The 21379-nt window shown below is 42.7% G+C and overlaps 7 protein-coding genes across 8 annotated transcripts; 5 read left to right on the top strand and 2 right to left on the bottom strand.

Moving 5' to 3' along the window:
- The first annotated feature begins 6031 nt into the window (after positions 1-6031).
- LOC108137594 lies at positions 6032-6805 on the top strand. The gene has a single exon (XM_017259325.2). It carries the CDS (start codon positions 6047-6049, stop codon positions 6689-6691), a length of 645 nt encoding a protein of 214 aa, XP_017114814.1. The 5' UTR covers positions 6032-6046; the 3' UTR covers positions 6692-6805.
- A 272-nt stretch (positions 6806-7077) lies between these two features.
- On the bottom strand, positions 7078-9609 carry LOC108137587. Of its 2 annotated transcripts, none has more exons than XM_017259318.2 (2): positions 8348-9609; positions 7078-7737 (listed from the first exon to the last, which is right to left on the bottom strand). In XM_017259318.2, exons 1-2 carry the CDS (start codon positions 9429-9431, stop codon positions 7646-7648), a joined length of 1176 nt encoding a protein of 391 aa, XP_017114807.1. In that variant the 5' UTR covers positions 9432-9609; the 3' UTR covers positions 7078-7645. The 2 variants fall into 2 exon arrangements, with proteins under 2 accessions (XP_017114807.1, XP_017114808.1); XM_017259319.2 differs by having other exon boundaries at positions 8352-9609.
- A 308-nt stretch (positions 9610-9917) lies between these two features.
- On the top strand, positions 9918-11540 carry LOC108137584 (chitinase-3-like protein 2). Its single transcript, XM_017259314.2, has 2 exons — positions 9918-10935; positions 11010-11540. The coding sequence occupies exons 1-2, from the start codon at positions 10007-10009 to the stop codon at positions 11395-11397; spliced, it is 1317 nt and encodes a 438-aa protein (XP_017114803.1). The 5' UTR covers positions 9918-10006; the 3' UTR covers positions 11398-11540.
- A 767-nt stretch (positions 11541-12307) lies between these two features.
- On the top strand, positions 12308-14372 carry LOC108137580 (zinc finger protein 853). The gene has a single exon (XM_017259311.2). The coding sequence runs from the start codon at positions 12401-12403 to the stop codon at positions 14150-14152; it is 1752 nt and encodes a 583-aa protein (XP_017114800.1). The 5' UTR covers positions 12308-12400; the 3' UTR covers positions 14153-14372.
- Positions 14373-15111: 739 nt separating this feature from the next.
- On the bottom strand, positions 15112-16763 carry LOC108137590 (dnaJ homolog subfamily C member 25 homolog). The gene has a single exon (XM_017259322.2). It carries the CDS (start codon positions 16560-16562, stop codon positions 15561-15563), a length of 1002 nt encoding a protein of 333 aa, XP_017114811.1. The 5' UTR covers positions 16563-16763; the 3' UTR covers positions 15112-15560.
- A 580-nt stretch (positions 16764-17343) lies between these two features.
- LOC108137592 (E3 SUMO-protein ligase NSE2-like) lies at positions 17344-18399 on the top strand. The gene is made up of 2 exons (XM_017259323.2): positions 17344-17499; positions 17559-18399. Exons 1-2 carry the CDS (start codon positions 17421-17423, stop codon positions 18203-18205), a joined length of 726 nt encoding a protein of 241 aa, XP_017114812.1. The 5' UTR covers positions 17344-17420; the 3' UTR covers positions 18206-18399.
- Positions 18400-18688: 289 nt separating this feature from the next.
- On the top strand, positions 18689-21355 carry LOC108137578 (CWF19-like protein 2 homolog). The gene is made up of 3 exons (XM_017259309.2): positions 18689-19959; positions 20029-20751; positions 20817-21355. The coding sequence occupies exons 1-3, from the start codon at positions 18715-18717 to the stop codon at positions 20943-20945; spliced, it is 2097 nt and encodes a 698-aa protein (XP_017114798.1). The 5' UTR covers positions 18689-18714; the 3' UTR covers positions 20946-21355.
- Positions 21356-21379: the final 24 nt, after the last annotated feature.

Raw genomic sequence — 21379 nt, 5'->3', positions numbered from 1 at the left:
AAAATTTATAAATTCGCATGCTTAAAGTAGCTTTTTAAAAACTAAATACGTGATAGTAATCAGAAAACAATACATAAGTTTGATTATTTATGATTATACATATATTTAAATTAGAACCCATAAGGAAAAAACATCAGGCGCTTAGTAGTAATCCGCATCACAACATAATAAATACATATGAACGTTATATTGCACAGCGGGATTTTCTTTTTGTGTTTCCATCCCTCTTGTCCTTTTGCATTATCATTAAGCACCATTGACATGTAGACTACCTGATTGAATAAGAGATCTATTGAGTCCGTTTCCAAAGCTTGTCAAAATCCTTTTTTACCTGGGGAAGATCCTTAAAAGTTTCCAGGTAGAAGAAATTTATTAAAAATAAATTAGGCAAGAAATTGGACATATGTACATATGTACATATGTCGGTAGGAAAGTAAAAACAGTTCGAGATGTAAATTAAATTAAGATTAGCTCTCACATCTTAAAATTTAAATTACTCGACTTAACAAACAATTAACTGTGTAACTTAATTAAATCAATTTCTTATAATTTTCTATTAATTTTAATTAATTTTTTTAAATTGTCAATCGACTTTCTCCGACTAAAATGGAAATATCGTTACATTTCAAAATTATTCGGAATGTTGACTATTAAACTTGGCTCCTGTTCATCATTCACTTTTCATCCCAATATCCGCCACTTTCCTTTGCTTTCTCGCTCGCACTTGGCGTTTTTGGGTTTCATCGAATATCGCATAAAGAAATCGAAGCGTAAAAAGAAAATTGGTTTTTCATATATTCATATGTTTAAGTGATGTGATGTGTAAGTATGAACGTTTGTTTGCATGTATTGAGCTTTGGCTTTTGCCGTTCCGCTTTGTGATGCTTCGTCTTCGCTTTGGTTGTGTGTGTGTGGTACATATGTATGTATATGTACGTGTATATGAATGTGTACGTATAATATTTCTTCTTCTTTCTTGCTTTGGCTCATAAATAAATATGAAATATCCAACGGAAATACACACCTATATGCACAATCTATACATACATATATCTTCATCTATGTATTTATATTTGTAAATATATAAATATATATATATATAAACATATACATATATATCTGTGTGTGTGGATAGAGACATTTCTAATTTATTTATTTTCACTGCAATAGCGAAGAAAGGCAAAAAAGCGAAATTGCAAATAAAAGACAAAGGTGATACGAGTGCGAAAAAGACAGATATATGGTGGGCGGTAGGCAAATGGGTGGTGAAATGGGAGGGAGGGAAATATGGAGAAATAGCAGCTAATTTTTCTTTTGTATTATTATTTTTCCCATTTATTTTCCCCCACTCAAGTTTGACGAAAGTAGGGGTATATTATTATACATTCAGTAAGCTGGTATAGAATATAAATATATTATTTTGTCAAAAAAAAAAATGTATTTTCTTACTATCAGTTTAAATCCACAACAATCAAAACGAAAAACCTTTGTTTTACAGAGTATTTAAAATTCTTGACTCCCCAGAAATTTGGAATTTGGTGCATTGCCAAAAGAAAAACTTAAGAAACAAGCACAATGAAAAGTAAAAGCGGAAAGTCGAAGCTTTCATACTCTTTTAGTAAGTGCCATATACAAAATAATAAAGGATCATTGACTTTATTATTTGTAAGAGCAGAATAACTTAAACTTTATAAAAAAATACAAACCAAGGTTTGTTTATACATATGTATATAAAAAAAAAGTGTAGTATGCTTTGTGGCGTTAGTCATATAAAATAAAAATAATATAAGTTATGTATCACACTAGGTCAAGTTTACTATTCCTTAAACTGACATTATTACATTACTTAATATAGTAATATCTAGAGATTAGGTATCCCATATAAATAGGTTTAAAAAAAATGATATATGTATATTAAAATATGAGTTCTAATTTTTTAAAGCATACATTTAGACACATTTTTAAGTGACTTAAGATCTTTTAGGGTCTGTGGCTCTCAATAAAATACTTTTCACCGACAAAAAGATCGGCAGACTATTCCCAGTTTTCATTTTCCCCGTTTCGCAAAAGTGAGTGTATGCCAAAAAGGCAGAGTCCATTGAACTACAGAGGGGGTTGGCGTGTTGGGGATTTTTGGGTGAGTTCAAATGGTGCAAAGGGTTGGGTGCGGGGGCGTTTCAATGGAGGGATACACCCAGATACATACAGCCACATGCAGATTTTTGGCTTCCACTTGTTGTATGTGTCTTCCGCCCTCTTGTTCTTCACAATCGATTCCATTGAAAAATGTTGGGTGCCTAGGAACAAAGCAAAAACAATATGTATCTTATAGATACACAAGCAATATTGGGGGAAAAAAAAATTTGGCCAAACGAAAAAATGAAGTCATAAAAGCCGGGAAAAAAGGAAATACATAAAAATACCACCAAAAAGTGAATAACAGCGAAATAATATTAAGCAAACGGACAATCAAAAAGAACACCGAAAAAAGCCGAGATACAAATCTGTGTATTCGTCAGATACATTTTTTTGTTGTTGCTGCATGTGTGTGTATTTAATCTGCAATGATCTCCAGCTCACAGACTTCTTGATGGGAAAAAAGGTCAAAGTATCTCTCTCTCTCGAACGACAAAAAAAAAACATAAATAAGCACACACAGATAGAAAGAGCAAAAGAGACAGGGCAACAACAACAACTGTAAAGTTAAAGTCGCAGCTGGTTATGTTGAAAAAGAGATGGCAATTTCGGGCGGTGAGTGAGTGGGAGGGAGAACGGTAGATGATAGGTGGTAAACAGTTACAATCGCATAAACCAGATACATACACAAAAGAGTCTTACTTTATATAAAACGCCCACAAAACATACAGACACTTCATACATATTTATGCATTTTATACACACACTTAAATAAAATCTTTTTTTTGTATCTTTCACGCAGAAAATTGTTTAATTTTGTCAATTGTTTTTTTTAAATATATATGTACATATATTAAAATTTGTAAGCATCAAAACAGAACAACTTTTTTACGGAAACCACTTTCAATGTTTTCAGTTTTCATGGGGCCAAAAAAACGCTTTTTCAAAACGCAGCGTTGTAGCTAAATACATTTATAGGGTCCATCATTTTAAAAATATTTTAAAAACTGGTTTATATTCAATCTTGCAAACTCTTAAAAAAAAAAAATATTTGTATTATTTTAATATAAAAAAAAAATATGTAATCTAAATTATTTTAATATTTTTCACGGTGTATGGGTGTTTATTGGGTGCCTGTGTGCGTGTGTTTGTACATGGCCAATATACAATTTTGTGCCATCGGCCACCAAAAACTGAGGGCCGCAGCAACAACAACAAATGACTAGAAAACACAACAACCACAACAAAAGCTACAACTACAAGAACAAGAGCTACAACAAAAACGATTGCAGTAGCGAAGGTCGTCGCCGTCATTTTATATTGCTGCCTCTGCCGCAGTCGGCATCGCAGTCGACGTCGAGCATCGCAAAATTCCACATAGAAAATTGAGAAAACTGCATTAAATTTTCGTCTACCTCCGCCCGTCTCCCTGAAGTTTTCCACCATGCATCAGCTCGTTTCTCCTTCCCTCCCACTTTTGCGCACCATCCCCATTTTTCATGCCCCCTACCCACTTTTCGCTCCTTTTTCGCCCGCTTCTTGTTTTGGCTACGATTTTGTTGCTTTCCCATTCACTATGGCCAAAGTTTCATACGTATGTACATACATTCATACATATGCACATATATACATACATACTCAAGCCAACAATTGCGGTCACCTCGATGGTAATGCATATTAGCAAGATTTTTAAACATATTTTAAAGAAAGTGCATATTCGGAAAGGCGAGCTGAAGCAATCTCAGAACGTTCACTGTAAGGATCGGAATTAAAATTATGTTTTTTTAATAAAATATTTATGCAATTACGGTTCGGAATTAAACGATTACTTTTCTTTTCAATATTATTCCATATAAATAAGGAAAATAAAGACCTTATTCTTTTATATTATTAAATTTTGATACTTTTTTTTTGCCGCACAACATTATTATCAAATTATTTAAAACACATACCCATTTATTTGCACTTTTATACATGAAAGAATTCAGTCTAAAATTTCACAAACTATTATTTTGACCTCAGATGTGCAATGTATGTATGTATGTATGTATTCTGTATCTGAAGCGTGTTCATACATAGATCATAAATCCATGCTATGAGATATACAATTCGCATTTTATACATTTTATACGTTTCCATTATGAATAAAGTATGATATAAGTAAGCGAATCTGAAAATTAGAGTTTCAATTGCTACAAAAAATATACTGAAAGACAGAACTATTTTTCAATCTGATCAAATATGTACATATGTATATAAAAGCCCGAAGAGAGTAATACACTTAATCTTATTTTTCCACCCCAAAAAAACAGAATCGGAAAGAAGAAACGGGAAAATCAATCAAGTAAAAGAAGAGGAAGCAAGAACAAATAAACATGGCTGGCAAATTAAAAATACATTTAAGCAGCTTCAAGCCAAAAAAAAAATAATAAATCATAGCAAAAGAAAACTGGGGAGGGGGAAATGGAAAAGGGAAACACAAATAATGGATGCGGAAAAAATGAAAAAAAAAATAAAGAAAATTATAAGAGAGATATGTACCTACAATATATACAAAGAAATTAAGAAATAGAGAAGAAAAAGAAATCTAGAAACTTGATCAGAAAAACAAACTATAGTCTTTGTAAAATAAAGATAAAGAAGACTCGGTTCAATACGTGTTCTTAAAAATACAAGAAAAGGGAGAAAGTATTAAAAGAAAATATGTATATGTTAGAAAAAGAAATATATAAATTAAAAAAGAAGGAAGAAATATAAGTGTTGAAAGTGATCAAGGGAAAAATCAGTTTAAAAAGAAAAGAAAAACAACGAAAATGAGAATGCAATGCAAAAGATAATAAAGAATATGGAGCAAAGCCAAAGAAACAAGAAAATGAAATGACGACAGAAGAAACTGTAAGAAGAAAACAACAGACTACCCCTTCATATTTCTTTAACTTATTTTTGCTTTTTTCTTCCTATCCTTTTCCCTTGCCCCTCCACTCTTCTCCTATCCAAAATTTTTTTCTGTTTCCCCCTAGCGAAGTCTACCCCGTGAAACAAAGCAACAGCAACCCCCGGGAACTCCGCCCACGCCCATTATTTCCCGCCCTTTTCGCCACCACCCTACACTCGCACACACACACACATACAAAAGCGATATACATATAAAGACATAAATAAATATATATGTATGTATGTACATTATACATACATTAGTTATATGGGTTCGTTGTGCGACATCGTCTCTCCACCTCCTTTTCTTCTCCTCTCCTCCTCTTATTGCTGTTCACGAAACGGGGCCTCGACAAGAGACTATTCAAGTTGTGTGTTGCACGCTCAATAAATATACATACATATGTATGTATGTATGTATGTATGTATACCAATTTTTATTGTATGATATATTTATACAAACAGAAATTTCCGGATATTATTTATTTTTAAAAATTATATTTCCGTTTTGGGTTCAAATCATGCAAAGATATTTAATTATTAACCATACCGAAGTTCATTAGTGGTCAATTTTAAAAATTTATTATCACTGTCAAATGTGACGCCAGAATGAGGTTTAGCAAAAATAAATAATTCCTAACAGAACGAAAAAAATGTTTTAAAATATTAAAAAAAAAAATGATAACTATATGATTTTGTAAAAAATAAAATATTGGAACTAAGCTTTTTTATATCCATTTATATCACTCAACAAAAGTTAAGCTAAATTCATAATTTGAACTTGCCGCCCCTTTAATACGCACTCAAAATTTTTAAAATTGGCGCCAAACAGAAACCTGTTTTACAGCGGTCGCATTTTACTACATTTTGTTATCGATTTCCAAAATAACTAAAAACGTAGAGTTTAAACTAAAAGCCTTTCATCGATAGGTTGCGATAGGTTTTCTAAAGTGGGTCATCGAGAACATCTGTTTCAATGTTCTCCTATCGCAATCATCTTGTGCCATTTATCGGTTATCGCCGCTATTTTGGCCAAAACAAAAACGTAAATTTTCGCAACATGTGCGAGGTGGCTTCTCCGGCGGATCAACGAAATGTGGAGGTGAAGGCACGGATTCCGGGCGGAGCAGAGGGCTTCGAGAAACGCCTGATCCTGGCCAGAAAGCTAAGCGGCGGCCAGGATGCCCAGTTAATCGAGCAGCGCGACGTGTTCTTCGAATCTCCGCTGGGCGGTCGCCTTAAATTGCGCTACTTACCGGCTCCATCGCGCTCCCAATTGGTCTACTACGATCGTCCGGATGTCGCCGGTCCCAAGCTCTCCAAGTTCAACAAGACGGAGGTGGACGAACCGGAGGTTCTGGAGAAGATCCTGCGCCAGTCAAACGGTGCCCTTGGTGTCCTGGCCAAACGGCGTCACCTGTTCCTGCACGGCCAGACGCGCATCCATTTGGACGAGGTGCAAGATCTGGGGCACTTCATGGAGCTGGAGGTGTGCCTGCGGCCGGAGCAAACGCTGCAGCAGGGACAGACCATCGCCGAGGAGCTATCCAAGGAGTTGGGAATCCAGGAGGAGGACCTCATGACCGGATCCTATTTCGATGCCCTGCGGAAGGGAAAATAAATGTTCAGCATTTACTGATAATTAAGAGAAAACCATAGTTGTTATATCTTTAAATGGCCTTTCCCTATTTGGGTATTTCAAATTTGGTAAAATATATGCTTTTAAAACTAAAAAGGAAACCTTTTTCTATGAGAATATCCATTTTAGTAAGGTCCATTAAACATTCAAATTATTTAATATGATTTTGAAATCATTTCATTAAATGGTTCATTATCGGAAACACTAAAATATTGATATTTGCAATGATTAAGCAAATTCAAAAGTCGAATTATTAAATAGATAATAATCATTAGTTTCAGATAAACCAGAAATTGTAGTTTACTAATAAACTATTGATTTTGTAAATGTAATATACATTTTGTAATGTTTATGTTAAACGCAAGAACTTGTTGTGTAATATAAGGTATCTTTTATTTTGCGAGTTGTTGCAAAAACACAAAGTCAAACTCAAGTCTGGCAATGGATATTTACAAAATAGTTATTTCTTTGTTTACTACGCTAGTTGGTGTGAACAAGAACTTAGAGCCGAGTTGTAAATGCAGAATGGTTAGAACGACGAACACAAGAATGAAGCGCGGCGGCCAGGAGCTTGTTAACTGGTTAAACTAAACTAAGATTACGATCTAGGGCTTGAGGATTACGGATTACACAGGGCGACGAATTGAGCCGTTGGCCTTATAGTCTATAAACTGATAGCGAAGGCAGCTTCTAGCTTCCTCCGTTTTGGGATTTATCCCTTCCTCCATTCTTTCCTTTCCTTTCCTTTCATTTCGTTTCTTTTCCTTTCGTTTAATTTCGTTCTTATTTTTGTTTTGCTTGCTTGTCCAATGGGGGCGGCAAAATTCGTAAATTAATTTTGGCTTGGTTAAAGTCGTGGTTGTTTGTGTGTATATATGGCGCTTAAAGCTAGGAGCAAGGAAGTGGGAACAGGAATAGGTTCTCAATCTGGATCCTTTAGCAGTAGGACCCAATTAGGCTGATGGACAGCGATTCCGAGATGGGATCCGGCGCAGAGATCGGTTTCCAGTACAACCAATTGTAACTGACTATAAAAAAAAAAAATTGATATTTAGTAAGAAAGTGTTGAAGTTTAAGGCGAAAATATATGCGATGTATATACAAATATACATAGCTAAGAAAAGAAAAACCTTATTATCACCAAGTTGATAAATGAAAAATAATGTCACTCTGTATCGAACACATTTACATTATAAAAATAAACAAGCTTATCAGGAGTATTATCTGGCAATCATCACATTGATTAACTCTCTTAGTTTAGAAGCTATCGACCGGAAATATTCTCTATCTACTTCTTTTTCGCGTAAGGGCACAAATCGGTTATCATAAATCATTTGAAACAGACTATATATTAACATAACTTGGTTGTCGTAAAAAGATTTAGCAAAAACATTAGATATTTTAAAAATTTCGGTAGTATAAACACATGCTAGACTAAATAAGTTTGCTTTTGTTCAGTTATTGAAAACCAATCAGAATGGATTGATTGCCATAGAACAACTTAGCCAAAACATAAGATGTTTTAACTTATTTAACAGAATTTAGATATAGTAAGAACCTATCCGCTCGCTTTAGTTGGAACCCATCTGATGGCGATCATTCCCCCGAAATAAACGCGACCTCTTGGAGAATACTCACGCACAAGGGACTGGGTGAGTCGCAGGGAGAGGGTGCGACAGCGGTGCCGGCACTCACTGGTGGGTCGCAGGATGATGAACCGTGTGCCGACCGCCTGATGGACATACACATTGGGGCATTCCGTCTCTGGCAGAGTGTAGGCCGGCGCCTGGGCAGTATCGATGGCCACATAACGCTCCAGGGCCACGCCCATGCTGGGCAGACGCGTTGGCCGGGCGAAAATTGGACGCAACAGTCTGGCGGGCAGCATTCGATTGCAGCGCCACAGATTGTGCGCCTGCTTCGTCCAGCTGCTGTTGAATTGGCCAAAGAGATCCTCCAGATTGTGCACATCCTGGTTGGTTGAGTGCACCCGATACGCATCACGCTGGAAGATCTGATGATTGTTGGCATAGATGTTGTAGAAGTGGCTCAAATCGATGGGCTCAAGCTGCTGGCTGCGAAAGGCAAAGGGTGAACCCTCGGGCTGATGGCACTTTTGATGCTGCTGCTCCGTCAGCAGATGGGTCCCATCCACACACTCCTCGCCCTCCAGCCAAACGCTTTCGACGTCGGCACACGGTCCGCAGCTGAGATCCTCCAGCTGGAAGAACGGGTTGCCCATCAGACAGGACTCGTCGTGGAGCTCGGTGAGCTGTGGGAACCGTTGGATCAGTGGCATGGTCATACGCCGCCACATGCGCATTCCCGGATAGACCATGGCCTGGACGACGCGCTCCTGGTGGCCACCGTTGCTGCTCGTTGTCTCGTACCGGTAGGCGGCCACGCAGAGCGACACCAGCGTTAGGTAGAAGAGCCAGCAGAGGATCTGACGGCGGCGGTCCAGCAGGTGATGCAGTACCTCCAGCTTGAGGTATGCCATCAACGGGGCGGTTGGCATTTGGGGCGTGACGCCTGTCTGCCAGTTGCGTTGCCGGAAATACTGGAACAGCACATAGTTGTCGAAACTAAGGGAGCGCACCGCATACCGTTGGTCCGCCAGGCGGCGCAGCTGACGCACTGCACCCGAATACCGTTGCACCACCTGCTGGCGACTCAGTTGCACAAAGTTCAGGTCGTAGTCCTCCAGATCGAAATCCTCCATGGCGACGTCCACCTTGGCGGTCACATAAATTGAGAACTCCCCGGTCTTTCTCTGCTCGATTTTGGGGGATAACAATAGTTGATCCCTGTTTTACTTGCTGTTTTTACGTTGATTTTCAGCACAAAACAACATTATATGTGGTTATTTGTTCTGTTCGGTAAAAACAAAAAAGAAAACAATAGCAATGGTCTGGTTTCGATAACAATCGATATATTTTGGTGGGCTATTTAAATACCAGACACTAAAAAAAAAAACAAGAAGAAACCAGCCTTAAGAAAGTGCATTTAAAAAAATAAAAAAACATGTGTGTTTGCTGTAATTATTAAAATTATTTGTATTATTTTAATTAAATATAATATGTCTATTCGCTGAGTGCAAAAGCACTCATTTGTTTTGAAAAATCATTTGTGCTTCCAACAAAATACTGAACAAAGAAAAATACCAAACCATTTCGAAATATACCAAAACGCACTAAAAATGACAACCCTGTCATTGTTTTCGTTTTGTCTCGAATGTGATAAGATAACAAATTTATTTAATTTAATGGACATTTGCCCAGACGAACAATAGAAAAGATGGGGAGCATGTACGACAAACTGGAGGATAATGTCCACGGGCGGATTGCAGATGAGTTGTCCAGCCGCCAAGGATACGGGAAATCCGGCCTGCGTACTTTGATCTGCTGGATTGCTTTGTTGTTGTCGCTTTTGTTGTGCCTTTCCGTGGGTTTTATCTGCCATGGATTGATGGGTCTCCAGTCGCATGGATTGGGGCAAGTGGAGCAGCGATTGGTGTGCTATTATGCCAGCGATGGCACATATAATCTTAGCCTGCTGGATGTTCCCGGTGATCTGTGCACCCACATTAATATCGGGCCCGCCAGTTTGGATAATGCCACAATAGTTTTGCCCAAATCCCTGATCCAGGTGCTGCAGTATGACAGCCGATCCTATCGCACGGCCCATCCACAGGTACACCTGCTCCTGTGGATCGGAGGAGCCGACAGCGGGCGACAATTTGCCCGCATGGTGGTGAATCATGCGATGCGAAAGGTGTTCCTGCGTTCCCTTCGCCAAATAATGCGCACCTATCCCAGTTTGGATGGCATCGATCTGGACTGGGAGTTTCCCAGTGCCTATGACCGCGAACGAATGCATCTGTCGCAGCTGCTCCACGAGATCAGGATGGAGTGGCAGCGCGAGAAGCGGACCAACGACATACTCTCGCTGGCGGTGGCTGCTCCCGAGGGCATCGCCCTCTATGCCTATGACATCCGGGAGCTGAATCTGTATGCGGACTATGTGAATCTGATGGCCTACGACTTTCACTTTTACCGCAAGGACATGCCCTTTACGGGCCTCAATGCTCCGCTCTATGCCCGCGCCCAGGAACGATCCCTGATGGGCACATTCAACATCAACTATACGGTGCAATGGTGGCTCCGGAGCGGTCTGGAGCCACATAGATTGGTGGTGGGTCTGCCCACCTATGGACACTCCTTCACGTTAGTTGCTTTGTTATACCATTTATCCATTTATGTATACATTTCTAATTCTATTTTTGAACCAAATTAAACAGCTTGGTCAATCCCTTGAATCAGAGGATAGGAGCGCCTGCATCGGCTTATGGGAAATGTGGCCAACTGGGCTTCACCACGCTGTCGGAGACCTGCGAATGCGCCTCCAAATACTACAAGCCCAGTCTCCACTACGATGCTGGCACCTGTTCACCCTACTTGGCCGCCCTGCAAGAGTGGATATCCTATGAGAACCAAACGAGCATCGCCTGCAAGGCCAACTATGTCAAGTCCCTCAATTTGGGTGGCGTTATGGTCTTCTCCCTCAACACTGATGACCTCAGGAACGTGTGTGGCTATATGCCAAACACTCAAAAAAAACTCCAAAATCAGAAGCCCGTATTTCCTCTAACACAGGCCATTAAAGACATCCTAAGGGAATCGCTGTGATTACTCGGTATTAAATGAGCATGAACCTTAAATGTTTCGTACATAGTCATAGACAATAGCTTTATTAATTTAAGTACAAATTAAATTGTCACAATCGATCGATTTATAATATAGCTACAACATGTCAACACATGCAAAACCAAGATATATTCTCACATTTTGGAGGATGGGTATGGATTTTTATAAAAAATTAACTAATATTGTAATAATAATAAATACAAATAAACCCAGAGTTTATAAATTTGATCATTCTTTATTTATTAATAGTGGAACAATTAAACCAAAGGGTCATAAATCATTTTATTAAATTATTATTATTAAATTAAAGGTATTGAATTAATGAATGAATTAATTAATATTAAAAATTGTTTTCATTTGGCTTTGAAAACTAAACTAAACTAAACTGAAATCATTAAACAGTTAATTTCTTAATCCCTACAGCATAAATCTTTATAAAAATGTTTGAAATATTCCAAGAAAAATGAAAAAAGATCTTTTAAAAAATTAATCGTCCCTTAATTAATTAATTATCTATATTCGGAAACAAAGTGTTTTTAAGCAATTTAGTGATTTTACTCCAAATAAAACCTGAATTTATTGTATTTAATATGAAATTAATTATTAAAATTAAAATGAAATAATATTACTATAAAAAGTATAATTAAGTATTTATATAGCTTTAAAACATTAATTAACAAATTTGATTTCGTACATTTCAGGAAGAAATGCCATTTAAAAGTTAATCTGTAAATATAAATAACAATTAAACTATCAACATTTTTAAAAGTCACCACCAAACCGAATCGATAGTTGCGTGAGTCTCGTGAGCGTCGTGAGTGAGAATGAGGTACCGAAAATCTGGCGAGTGCCATCCCTAACAAGAATTGGCAGTCAGAAGTGTTTTTTTTTTTTTTTTTTTGTATTGACAGCGCGCGTGTGGATATTTGTGGCCAACCGAGCTTGTGGAACAGCCAGAGCGCAGCTTCTGTCCGAGATCCTAGCAATGCCCAACAGCCACCTGGAGTCGCGGGTGGTGGACCTGGGCGTGGCCTGCCTGGTCTGCCTGATGGAGGAGCCCGACTCGAGCTCCATCTATGGCCACGACCCGGAGTCGCCGCACATGCTCATCCTGGAGAAGATCCGGCACTGCACCAGCCTGCAGCTGCTGGACGGCAGTCCCGATGAACTGCAGCGCTGGCCGGACAAGATCTGCAAGCAGTGCTATCTGGAGTTGTCCGTGTCCTATCGCTTCCACGAGAAATGCGCCGCCGTCCAGAAGCTATTCCACTCTGGCTCCTCCTTCTCCCACTCCACGCTGCTCCTTAGCCAGCAGCAGAGTGAGCAGCTCAAGCTGGACCTGAAACAAGCCCAACTTCGGCTGCCCGCCACACTGAAGATCAAGCGGCTGGACATGGAGACCAGCTTCTCCAGTGCCATAGCCAGGGGCACTGAAACCGCCTACTACCACGATGTGGAGGCGAATGAGGAGGAGGTGGAGGAGGCTGACGCCCTCACTCTGCTGCCAGATGGTGCCATGGTCCTGTCCCTGAATGATCTGCAGGACCAGGATCCCATCAAGCAGCAGCCAGACGATGAGGACTCCAACGAGCAGCAACACCAGCACGAGGAAGGGCTCGAGGAGGAGCAGGAGGAGGAGCAGGAGGAGGAGGAGGAGGAGCAGCTGGGCCTGGACCCCTGGGATGCTGACCACACACCGCAGCATCTGTACGAGATTGAGACGCCACTGATGGAGGAGTCCGTGGTGGACAGTCCGCCGCTGCCGCCGCCGCCGCCGCTGCAGTCAAGCAGCCAGCTGCGTAAGCGCACCCATCGACGCGTCTCGCCCGTTGTCAAGCGGGAAAGGTTGCCGGTGCCGGTGCCGGAACGCGATGAGGATTACAAGCCGGCAGTCGCGGCCAAGCGACGCTATTCCGAACGCTCGCCGAAGATTTGCCATGTGTGCGGGAACACGTACAAGTACCAGCACGCCCTCAACGCCCACATGCGGCGGCACAACAACGAGCGGCCGTATCCCTGCGAGGTGTGCCAAAAGGCGTTCATCTCGAACGTGGAGCTGCGCCGTCACATGCGTGTCCATACCGGCCAGAAGCCGTACGGTTGTCGCTTCTGCGAGCGCCGCTTCTCGGACTTTGGGAGCAGCAAGAAGCACGAGAGGATCCACACCGGCGAGCGACCCTATATATGCGAAGTGTGCCACAAGGGATTCGCCTATGCCCATGTGCTCTCCGTCCATCGGCGCACGCACACCGGCAAGAAGCAGTTCCAGTGCACCCAGTGCGACAAGGGATTCACCAAAAAGAGCTATCTGTCGGCCCATATGGATCAGCATCGCTGTGGATCGGTATCGGGATCGGGAACGGGGAGCAGCGGCGCGGCAACGTCGTCCGCTGGAGGATCGAATCGCAGCCTGCGTCTGCCCACCCGTAGAGCAAGCAAGCAAGTTCCCGTTCCCCAGGCATTCAGCCTGGATTCCGTGGTGCTGGAGCAGACCAAAGTGCTGGAGGAGTGCATCGTTGCCAATGACTTCATGTTCAACGAGGAGGATCATGTGGATGAAGAGCAGCGGGAGGCTGGAGGCAACGAGGATGACCTGGATGACCACGACGATTCGTATGCGGAGCCGGACTTTGGCGACGTCGACGGCTATCAGAGTGTGCGCTCCGTCAAGGAGCTGGTCGGTGATCTGCTCGACACCGAGCAGTTTGTCGACGAATCCAAATACATTATCGACTAGTATTTGTCCTTGGACAACACTGCACCCCACAGCAATCAATAGTGCAAACGAAACCACTAATTTTGGTCCACGGTAGTAGTCATCCACCCTCAATGATTGCTTCATCTACGGACGTACCACAAAACTTTCCCAACCCGTAGTTCTTAGTCCACAACATTTAGATACGTAACTTTAAGCCCGGTAAAATCGATGTAAATAAATTGAACGGATATTCAAACAAGCAAATGGAATTTTTTTTTTTAGGACAGGCTGGATTCCGTAAATATAGTTTAAAATGTAAATAATGGAATTATAAAGTTATTTATAATTATGTTATAAAAAATGGGGACAAGATCAGTTATAAAATTAAGTTTACAATATATCTGAAATGGTTTTCGTTTGAGAAATGAGAAATTGGGTCGAATTTTTATAAATTAAAAAAAAGATTTCGAAAATTAAAACTCAGAAAAATGTCAATTAAGTTTGCAAGTCTATTTAATAATTTATTTATTACAAAATATATAATTTATTTCAAGTAACCTGCTAAGTAATCTATTTTGATATTTTGTAAAAGTTTTAAAATGTTGGTAAAATCAAAAACTTAAAATTATGATGTCTCTTCATTTTAATCGCTAAACTTAGAGTATCAGGGACTAATACCCACATATATAGCATATTTTGAAGGCCATGCCCTTAATCCAGACTTGTTTTCTTTCATATTTCACCTTTCTTTGGGCACGTACTTGAGTTTAACTATATTTGTTGATCCCCCAATTCCGGCATCCGAAACAAAAAGCAAATTTTGTTTCTATGCAAACTGTGTAAACAAAAGTGCGGAAAGATGCTGTTTAGTGGAAAATAAGAAATAAGTGTGTGCTTTTTTTTTTTGTTGTGCCACGAAATCGAATTTTCGGCTCAACAGAGCAACTGTGCAAACTTGGCACAGTGAACCCCCGCAAAAGAGAGAGAGAGAGAGACGATTAAATTCTATCTAGTTTATTAGATTACTCGGGTTAGTCAAGTTTAGTGGGAAACACGCGTACGACGTGGATTTTGTGACCAGGCAGGGGGGTAATTGTTCTAGGGTGGTTCGTCCACGTTAGCCAGCGGCCACTGTGGCGGCGAGAACCGAACTTGGCCACGTTCTTGAACCGGTTTTGGCGGATAACTCCCGGCGGGGTCAACGTTTCGCCCTTCGGCAAACACCGGGGCATTAACATAATTCATATTTTAGTCCGTGTACAAAAACTATATATATATATATATATATATATATATATATATAGATGTATATATAAATAAAATTGTAGTCGGTAGGGATTGGCGAGGGCGAGGAATATGGATCGGTTTTGCGCGCACACATACACACACACACACACAACAGATTCCAGATGGAACAATACAAGTTGGAACATCCCACCGCCGCCGGCTAATCCTCGAAGGTGATTCGACCAGGTCCATGGTTCTTCATGTACCGCCTGTAGGCCTTGTAGCGCGGATTCTCCGCCAGTTTCTTCTTCATCTCCTCGTCCTGTTCCGCCTTCCAGGCGGTGAAATTGTCCCGCTTCCACAGCTCCAGATGCAGATACTCCTCGATCAGTTTGTCCTCCTGCGCCTCGAACTGATGCTGTCCCATGCCCAGGTGCCGGCGGATGAGATGCAGCTTCTGCTCCCGCCCGTACGGTTGCTTCATCACCGTGTAGCGCCAGAACCACTGTGCGTGCCACACGATGAACGAGAGTATCGTGTACGGGCAGATGATCAGCTGCACCCACAGCACATCCCACAGTGTCGGCTTCGCGTAGCCGCCCTTCACGTCCATCTTCTCCTCGATCACCCGCCGGATGATGCGCTCCAGCTCCTCGCGCTGGTCGTTCTTCGACATCTTGTTCTTGCCCTTCTTCTGGATCCGCTCCTGGATCTCATCGCGGGCAATGTCCAGCGCCTGGTTCCTGTACTTGGGCACCGTGGCAAAGTACTTGATGGCCGAATCGTAACGCTGCCAGCCGGAATAGTACTGGATGACGGAGACAATGGTCAGCACGACGACGATCACCAAGCGCACATCCACTTTGGGCGCCACGCGTCGCCGGTAGTAGCGATAGTAGTGCGCATAGTACGCATCCGGATTGTCCAGCATATAGTCGTAGTCCGTGCGTGACTCCTCGTCGCGCAGGATCTCGTAGGCGGTGGCCACCAGCTTGAATTGCGTCTCCGCCGTCGCCTTGGCCTCCGCCCCACGATGCAGATCGGGATGATAGCGCCTGGCCAGCTGGCGATAGGCCTTGCCGATCTCCGACTTGGAGGATTCCCTGGTCACGCCCAGCACATCGTAGCAGTTCTCCTTGCCGCAGTACAGGCCCTCCAGCAGCCCGAGGGTCAGTGTGGGCAGGAGGGCCAGGAGCACCAGCTGCAATCCCTGCACCTGCATCCCGGTAATCGCTTTCTCCCGCACACGTGGAGCTCTGAAGGGGAGGGGGGAGGTTGGCTGAGATTGGATTGGATTGGAGCAACTGGTGGCGGTCGCGTTGGCGCTGCTCGTCCGTCTGCTCGGCGTCTGTCCCGCTGCAAAGTTGGCCGCTTAGCCAGGTTAGCTTCAGCCGATAACGCCGATAACGCCGATAACACCGATAACACTCAGGTGTTCCGGTACTTTCGCCGGCCAGTGTGACCGCACAGTCGCCGCAGCGGTCACACTAAGCCGCAATCACTACATCGCTAACTTGTGTGGTATTTTGTGTTTGTATGGCAAAATATAAATTATGAATGCATTTCTATTCCTTATATTTTAATATTATTCACAAATAAAAAAATTTATTGTATAAAACTTTATTTTATTTATTATACTGTGTTATATTATATAGTTTGGTCGGATAACTATTGAAATAAAATTATACCTAATAAATATGATTACAACTTACGAGCCAAGAGCTCATAATTTAGTCTAATTTAACATATATATACGACGTGTATTTGTGTATTTCTGTATATTTTATATATTTGGTTAAATGTACTTTTAATTTGGTTGTTGTTAAAATCATTTGTTATTAATTATTATTCAAATAAAATAAATAATTTGCTTACAAAATTGAATTTATATTAATTTTCTAACCATGCCTAATGGCTTTCGAAACGATTTCAAAACGTGACTTCTTCAAAGTCACGGTTTACTGAAACCAGTTAGTTCTTCAACTTTTGCCCATCACTAGATACCCTTGCCTATCGAAAAATTGATTTGCGCCTGGCTCAAATTTTATTTTTCAGTTCGATTCAGGAAATCTAAGAAGAAATGGAGTTTAATCAGCATGTGAATGCCGTATTGGACACGTTAGTGGACAATACAAAGTTCTTCAGGGAATTGGCCGATGGTGAGCTGGTATAAAAACCTAAAAAAACTCTTTTAAAGCCAGTTTTGCCTGTCGGACAGTCATGTCCGAGTTTAGAAATGGCGGGGAGATGCAAAAACTGCTGGAGGAAAGCGCCCAAAAGCGCGTGGAGCAGGCCGAGAATCTAATTAAGATGAAGAGCAAGCACCAATCACTCGATCAGGCGATGCAGCAGGCCAAAAGCGAGAGCTCCACCATCGAGGAGTTCGAGAGGAATTGGAAGGAGCGCTGCGAGGCGGTGGACAAGAAACGCATCAATGTCGGGAACATGGCCGAGTTCAAGAACTTCAAGCGAGCTGTCCAGGCTGCAGCAGCTTCCTACGGATCTGCGGAGGATACTGGCCATGCAGCCAATGGCACAGCCGCCCACGATGACGACCTCATCATCGAGGGCATCGAGGAGACCGGCGGCGAGATCTTCTCGCTCTACGATCCCTGGTCCAAGGCGTTGATGAAGAACCCAGTGCGCAACACGGTGTGCGGTCACATCTACGACCGCGACTCGGTGATGCCGCTCATCAAGAACAACATCGGCATCCGGTGTCCGGTTCTGGGCTGTGCCAACAGGAGCTACATCCATCCGGCGCACCTCATCGAGGATGCCAAGGTGCGGGCGAAGGTGCTCCAGCAGATGGCCGAGGAGGCGGAGGTGGATGCCACCTCAGAGGAGGATGAAGATGATGACTGAGCGGCAGGCTGTGATTTGCTTTGCCTTAGATTAAACCTAATATAGGTATTTTAATTAAGAAAAACAAATTTTGTAGGTATTAATTATGAACATGTTATTTGCATTTTCGAACCACTATCACATCGTTTTCTATTTTCTTGAATGCTCACCATCTTATGTACATATGTTAAAAATTAAAAATTTATGAAATATTACTTTTTATGTACATATATAGCTTTTCTTCTGCCAAACAAAAAATATATATTCTATTAAATAAAGGATATTTTATTTATATATTTAATATATAATCGTTTAAATACATACATTACAATCGCAGCTCTTTCAACATAACAATGTTTTATGAATAACAATAGCTTATTAATTGAAATGAATTTAAATGTGTATATTTCGATTAATGTCGAAACAAAAGCCTCGATTGTACATTAATCGATATGTCTAACTGCAACGAAGTCACCCATCTCTAATTCAAAATCATTGTTTTGGTAAATGAGTAAACAACGCGCTTTGACATGAGCTATATACAATTTGAGAGTGCCAGGGAGAAGGACAAGGCGCGCCAGGAGCTGCGGGAGGCCCGCTCCGAGATGCTGCAGCAGGCCAAGGAACGGGCGGAGCTCCGTGGCCGGCGGGAACGGCAAAAGGAGCTGCGCGGCGAAGCCGACTGGATGCTGCCCGCCGTGGCCAAGAAACTGGCGGAGAAGCCCGCCAAGAAGGTCAAAAAGAAGAGCTCCAAGCACAAGTCCCGGTCGAAGTCCAAGTCCTCCAAGAAGAGCAGGAAACACCACAGCAGTAGCGACAGTTCTAGCTCATCCAGCTCATCCTCATCCTCATCCTCCTCTTCCTCCTCCAGTGAGGATGAAAAGGAGCGCAAGCGTCGCAAGAAAAAGTCGAAGAGGAGCCGCAAGAAGAGCATCAGCGAGGACGAGTGGGTAGAGGCTCCGCCGCCTTCCGTGACGGATAAGGTGACCGAGAAGGTGTCCCTTCAGCGCGACACTTGGATGACCAGCGAGGCTCTGCTGCTGAAGACCTTCTCCAAGGAGCGCAAGGAACCGGCCAAGCCCAACGAGAAGGCGCAACAAATCGATGCCTACGATCCGGCCAAGAGCGGTCGTGAGCTCAATCCCTACTGGAAGAGCAATGGCACCGGACTGCCCGGCTTCCAGAAGCCGCAGGACGACGATGAGCGACATTCCAAGCCGCCGCCCATCAGCTCCGTTCAGGGATCATCACGCGGCTGGCGAAAGCCTGGCGCAAAGCCTCTCAGTCCGGCAAGACGTAGCCGCTCACGATCTCGCTCTCGCAGTGTCTCCTCATCTGAGGAGGAACAGGCGATAGAGGAGGAGGAGGAAGCTAAGCCCACGGCCGCCTGCCTCACAGACGAGCAGATCAACGAACTGGCCGGCAAGGCCATCAAGGCGGAACTCAAAGGCAAGAAGGAGCTGGCGGCGGAACTAAACCAGCAGCTGGAGGCAGCGCGCAAGGAACGAGCGGAGTTCATTGCCTCCGGCAAGACGGCACCAAAACCAACTGGCAAAGCAGTCAAGTCCAAGTCCAAGGCCTCGACAGAGCATGTCCTGCTCACCAAGATGGACCAGAGCGGCAATGTGCGACCCCTCATTCACTCCGCCGATCCCAACGAGCTGTACGGCGGAAGGCGGGGACAGAAGCGTAGCAGCAAGAAGGTGGATACCCATGTGGATGGCCAGCGGGTGCGATACTTTGCCGACGACGATCGCTATGATATCAAGCAAATGGTAAGCTAAACTATATACATATATATGTATCAACAAAAGCTAAAAGCACTTACACTTGTTAACCAACAGTTTGAGCGGGAGAAGCATGCCACGGCTGCCGAGGCCAACCTGCAGTATGCCGACATTGTGGCCAAACACAAGAATCCTAACGATGATCTGGAGGACATATTCGCCGACAAGGTGCGCAAGCAGATCTCGGCCGGCGACGCTGAGCAGCGGGAGCTGCAGAGCGCCATACGGGAGCATGAGAGGTTGGCGGCCAGTTTGGAGAACTGTGAACGTTGCTTTGATTCCGCCAAGTTGGACAAGCAACTGCTGGTGTCCCTGGGCGAGAAGATCTACCTCAGTCTGCCGTGGCATATGGGTCTGCAGAGCGGACACTGTATCCTGACCAGTCTGCAGCATGTGCCCTGCTGCACGCAGCTGGACGAGGACGGCTGGGAGGAGTTGGGTAACTTTCGCAAGGCCCTCACTCGGATGTTTGCCGCCCGGCGGCAGGATGTGATTTTCTACGAGATCGCCAATAAGTTGCATCGGCGTCCGCATTTCAGCGTGCACTGCATACCCATTCCCGTCAGCCAGGGCGAGATGGCGCCCTTCTACTTCAAGAAGGCCATCGAGGAGTCCGAGCAGGAGTGGTGCATCAACAAGCAGCTGGTCTCGCTGCGCCAGAAGTCCCTGCGGGCGGCCATTCCCAAGGGACTGCCCTACGTCTGGGTGCACTTTGGCATGGATTCGGGCTTCGCTCACGTCATCGAGGATGAGGACCGCTTTCCGGCCAACTTTGCCCAGGTTTGCTAGCAAAGGATCTCACTGCTTGAAACCAATTTCCAACTGAGTCTGTTTCTTATTTGTAGGAAATACTTGGTGGCATGCTGGAGCTGAATCCGAATGCGTGGCGCAAGCCCCGGAAGGAGCCAAATCCCATCGGAAAGGTGAAATCCTTTGCAGAAAACTGGAAGAAGTTCGATTGCACACAACACTGATCCAGTTTCGAGCTGTCATATATTAAGATTAAAGCAAGCCATGCTTTGCGAAATGGAAAAGAGAATGTGTTGTAGCTATTTTATAATTTAATAATTAATTTTTATAATTTAATTCTGAACTATCGAACTATTTCTATGTCAGATTGTTCCTATGGAAGCTATATGATATCCTGTTCGATCCGTATGCCTGCCGAAATAACTTCATTCTTTATTTAACATATACGCTTCAAATTTGGGTTATGTAAACATTTTTTAAAACAATATAGTTTTTTTTTAGCTAAAAGGGTATATAAACTACGGCTTTGCGAAGAAGACTTATTTTCTTGTTATGATTTGATTATGACTAAGATATTTGTTTTAAGAATTTTATGATACAAATTTTATAATAAATGTTTAGTTGGAATATTTAATTCAGTGGATTGCTTCTAAACTAT

This window comes from Drosophila elegans, unplaced genomic scaffold (assembly GCF_018152505.1).
Source record: "Drosophila elegans isolate 14027-0461.03 unplaced genomic scaffold, ASM1815250v1 contig_149, whole genome shotgun sequence".
NCBI classification, from domain to species: Eukaryota; Metazoa; Arthropoda; class Insecta; order Diptera; family Drosophilidae; genus Drosophila; species Drosophila elegans.
This window is presented reverse-complemented; position numbering and strand designations above follow the sequence as displayed.

Coding starts and splice junctions, on each gene's coding strand:
- LOC108137594 (XM_017259325.2), top strand. CDS start 6,047: ATGTTCTCCTATCGCAATCATCTTGTGCCATTTATCGGTTATCGCCGC.
- LOC108137587 (XM_017259318.2), bottom strand. CDS start 9,431: ATGGAGGATTTCGATCTGGAGGACTACGACCTGAACTTTGTGCAACTG. Junction 7,738..8,347: donor ACTCACCCAGTCCCTTGTGC/GTGAGTATTCTC, acceptor TTTTTTTTATAG/TCAGTTACAATTGGTTGTAC.
- LOC108137584 (XM_017259314.2), top strand. CDS start 10,007: ATGGGGAGCATGTACGACAAACTGGAGGATAATGTCCACGGGCGGATT. Junction 10,936..11,009: donor ACCTATGGACACTCCTTCAC/GTTAGTTGCTTT, acceptor CAAATTAAACAG/CTTGGTCAATCCCTTGAATC.
- LOC108137580 (XM_017259311.2), top strand. CDS start 12,401: ATGCCCAACAGCCACCTGGAGTCGCGGGTGGTGGACCTGGGCGTGGCC.
- LOC108137590 (XM_017259322.2), bottom strand. CDS start 16,562: ATGCAGGTGCAGGGATTGCAGCTGGTGCTCCTGGCCCTCCTGCCCACA.
- LOC108137592 (XM_017259323.2), top strand. CDS start 17,421: ATGGAGTTTAATCAGCATGTGAATGCCGTATTGGACACGTTAGTGGAC. Junction 17,500..17,558: donor CTTCAGGGAATTGGCCGATG/GTGAGCTGGTAT, acceptor CCTGTCGGACAG/TCATGTCCGAGTTTAGAAAT.
- LOC108137578 (XM_017259309.2), top strand. CDS start 18,715: ATGAGCTATATACAATTTGAGAGTGCCAGGGAGAAGGACAAGGCGCGC. Junction 19,960..20,028: donor GCTATGATATCAAGCAAATG/GTAAGCTAAACT, acceptor GTTAACCAACAG/TTTGAGCGGGAGAAGCATGC. Junction 20,752..20,816: donor TTCCGGCCAACTTTGCCCAG/GTTTGCTAGCAA, acceptor TCTTATTTGTAG/GAAATACTTGGTGGCATGCT.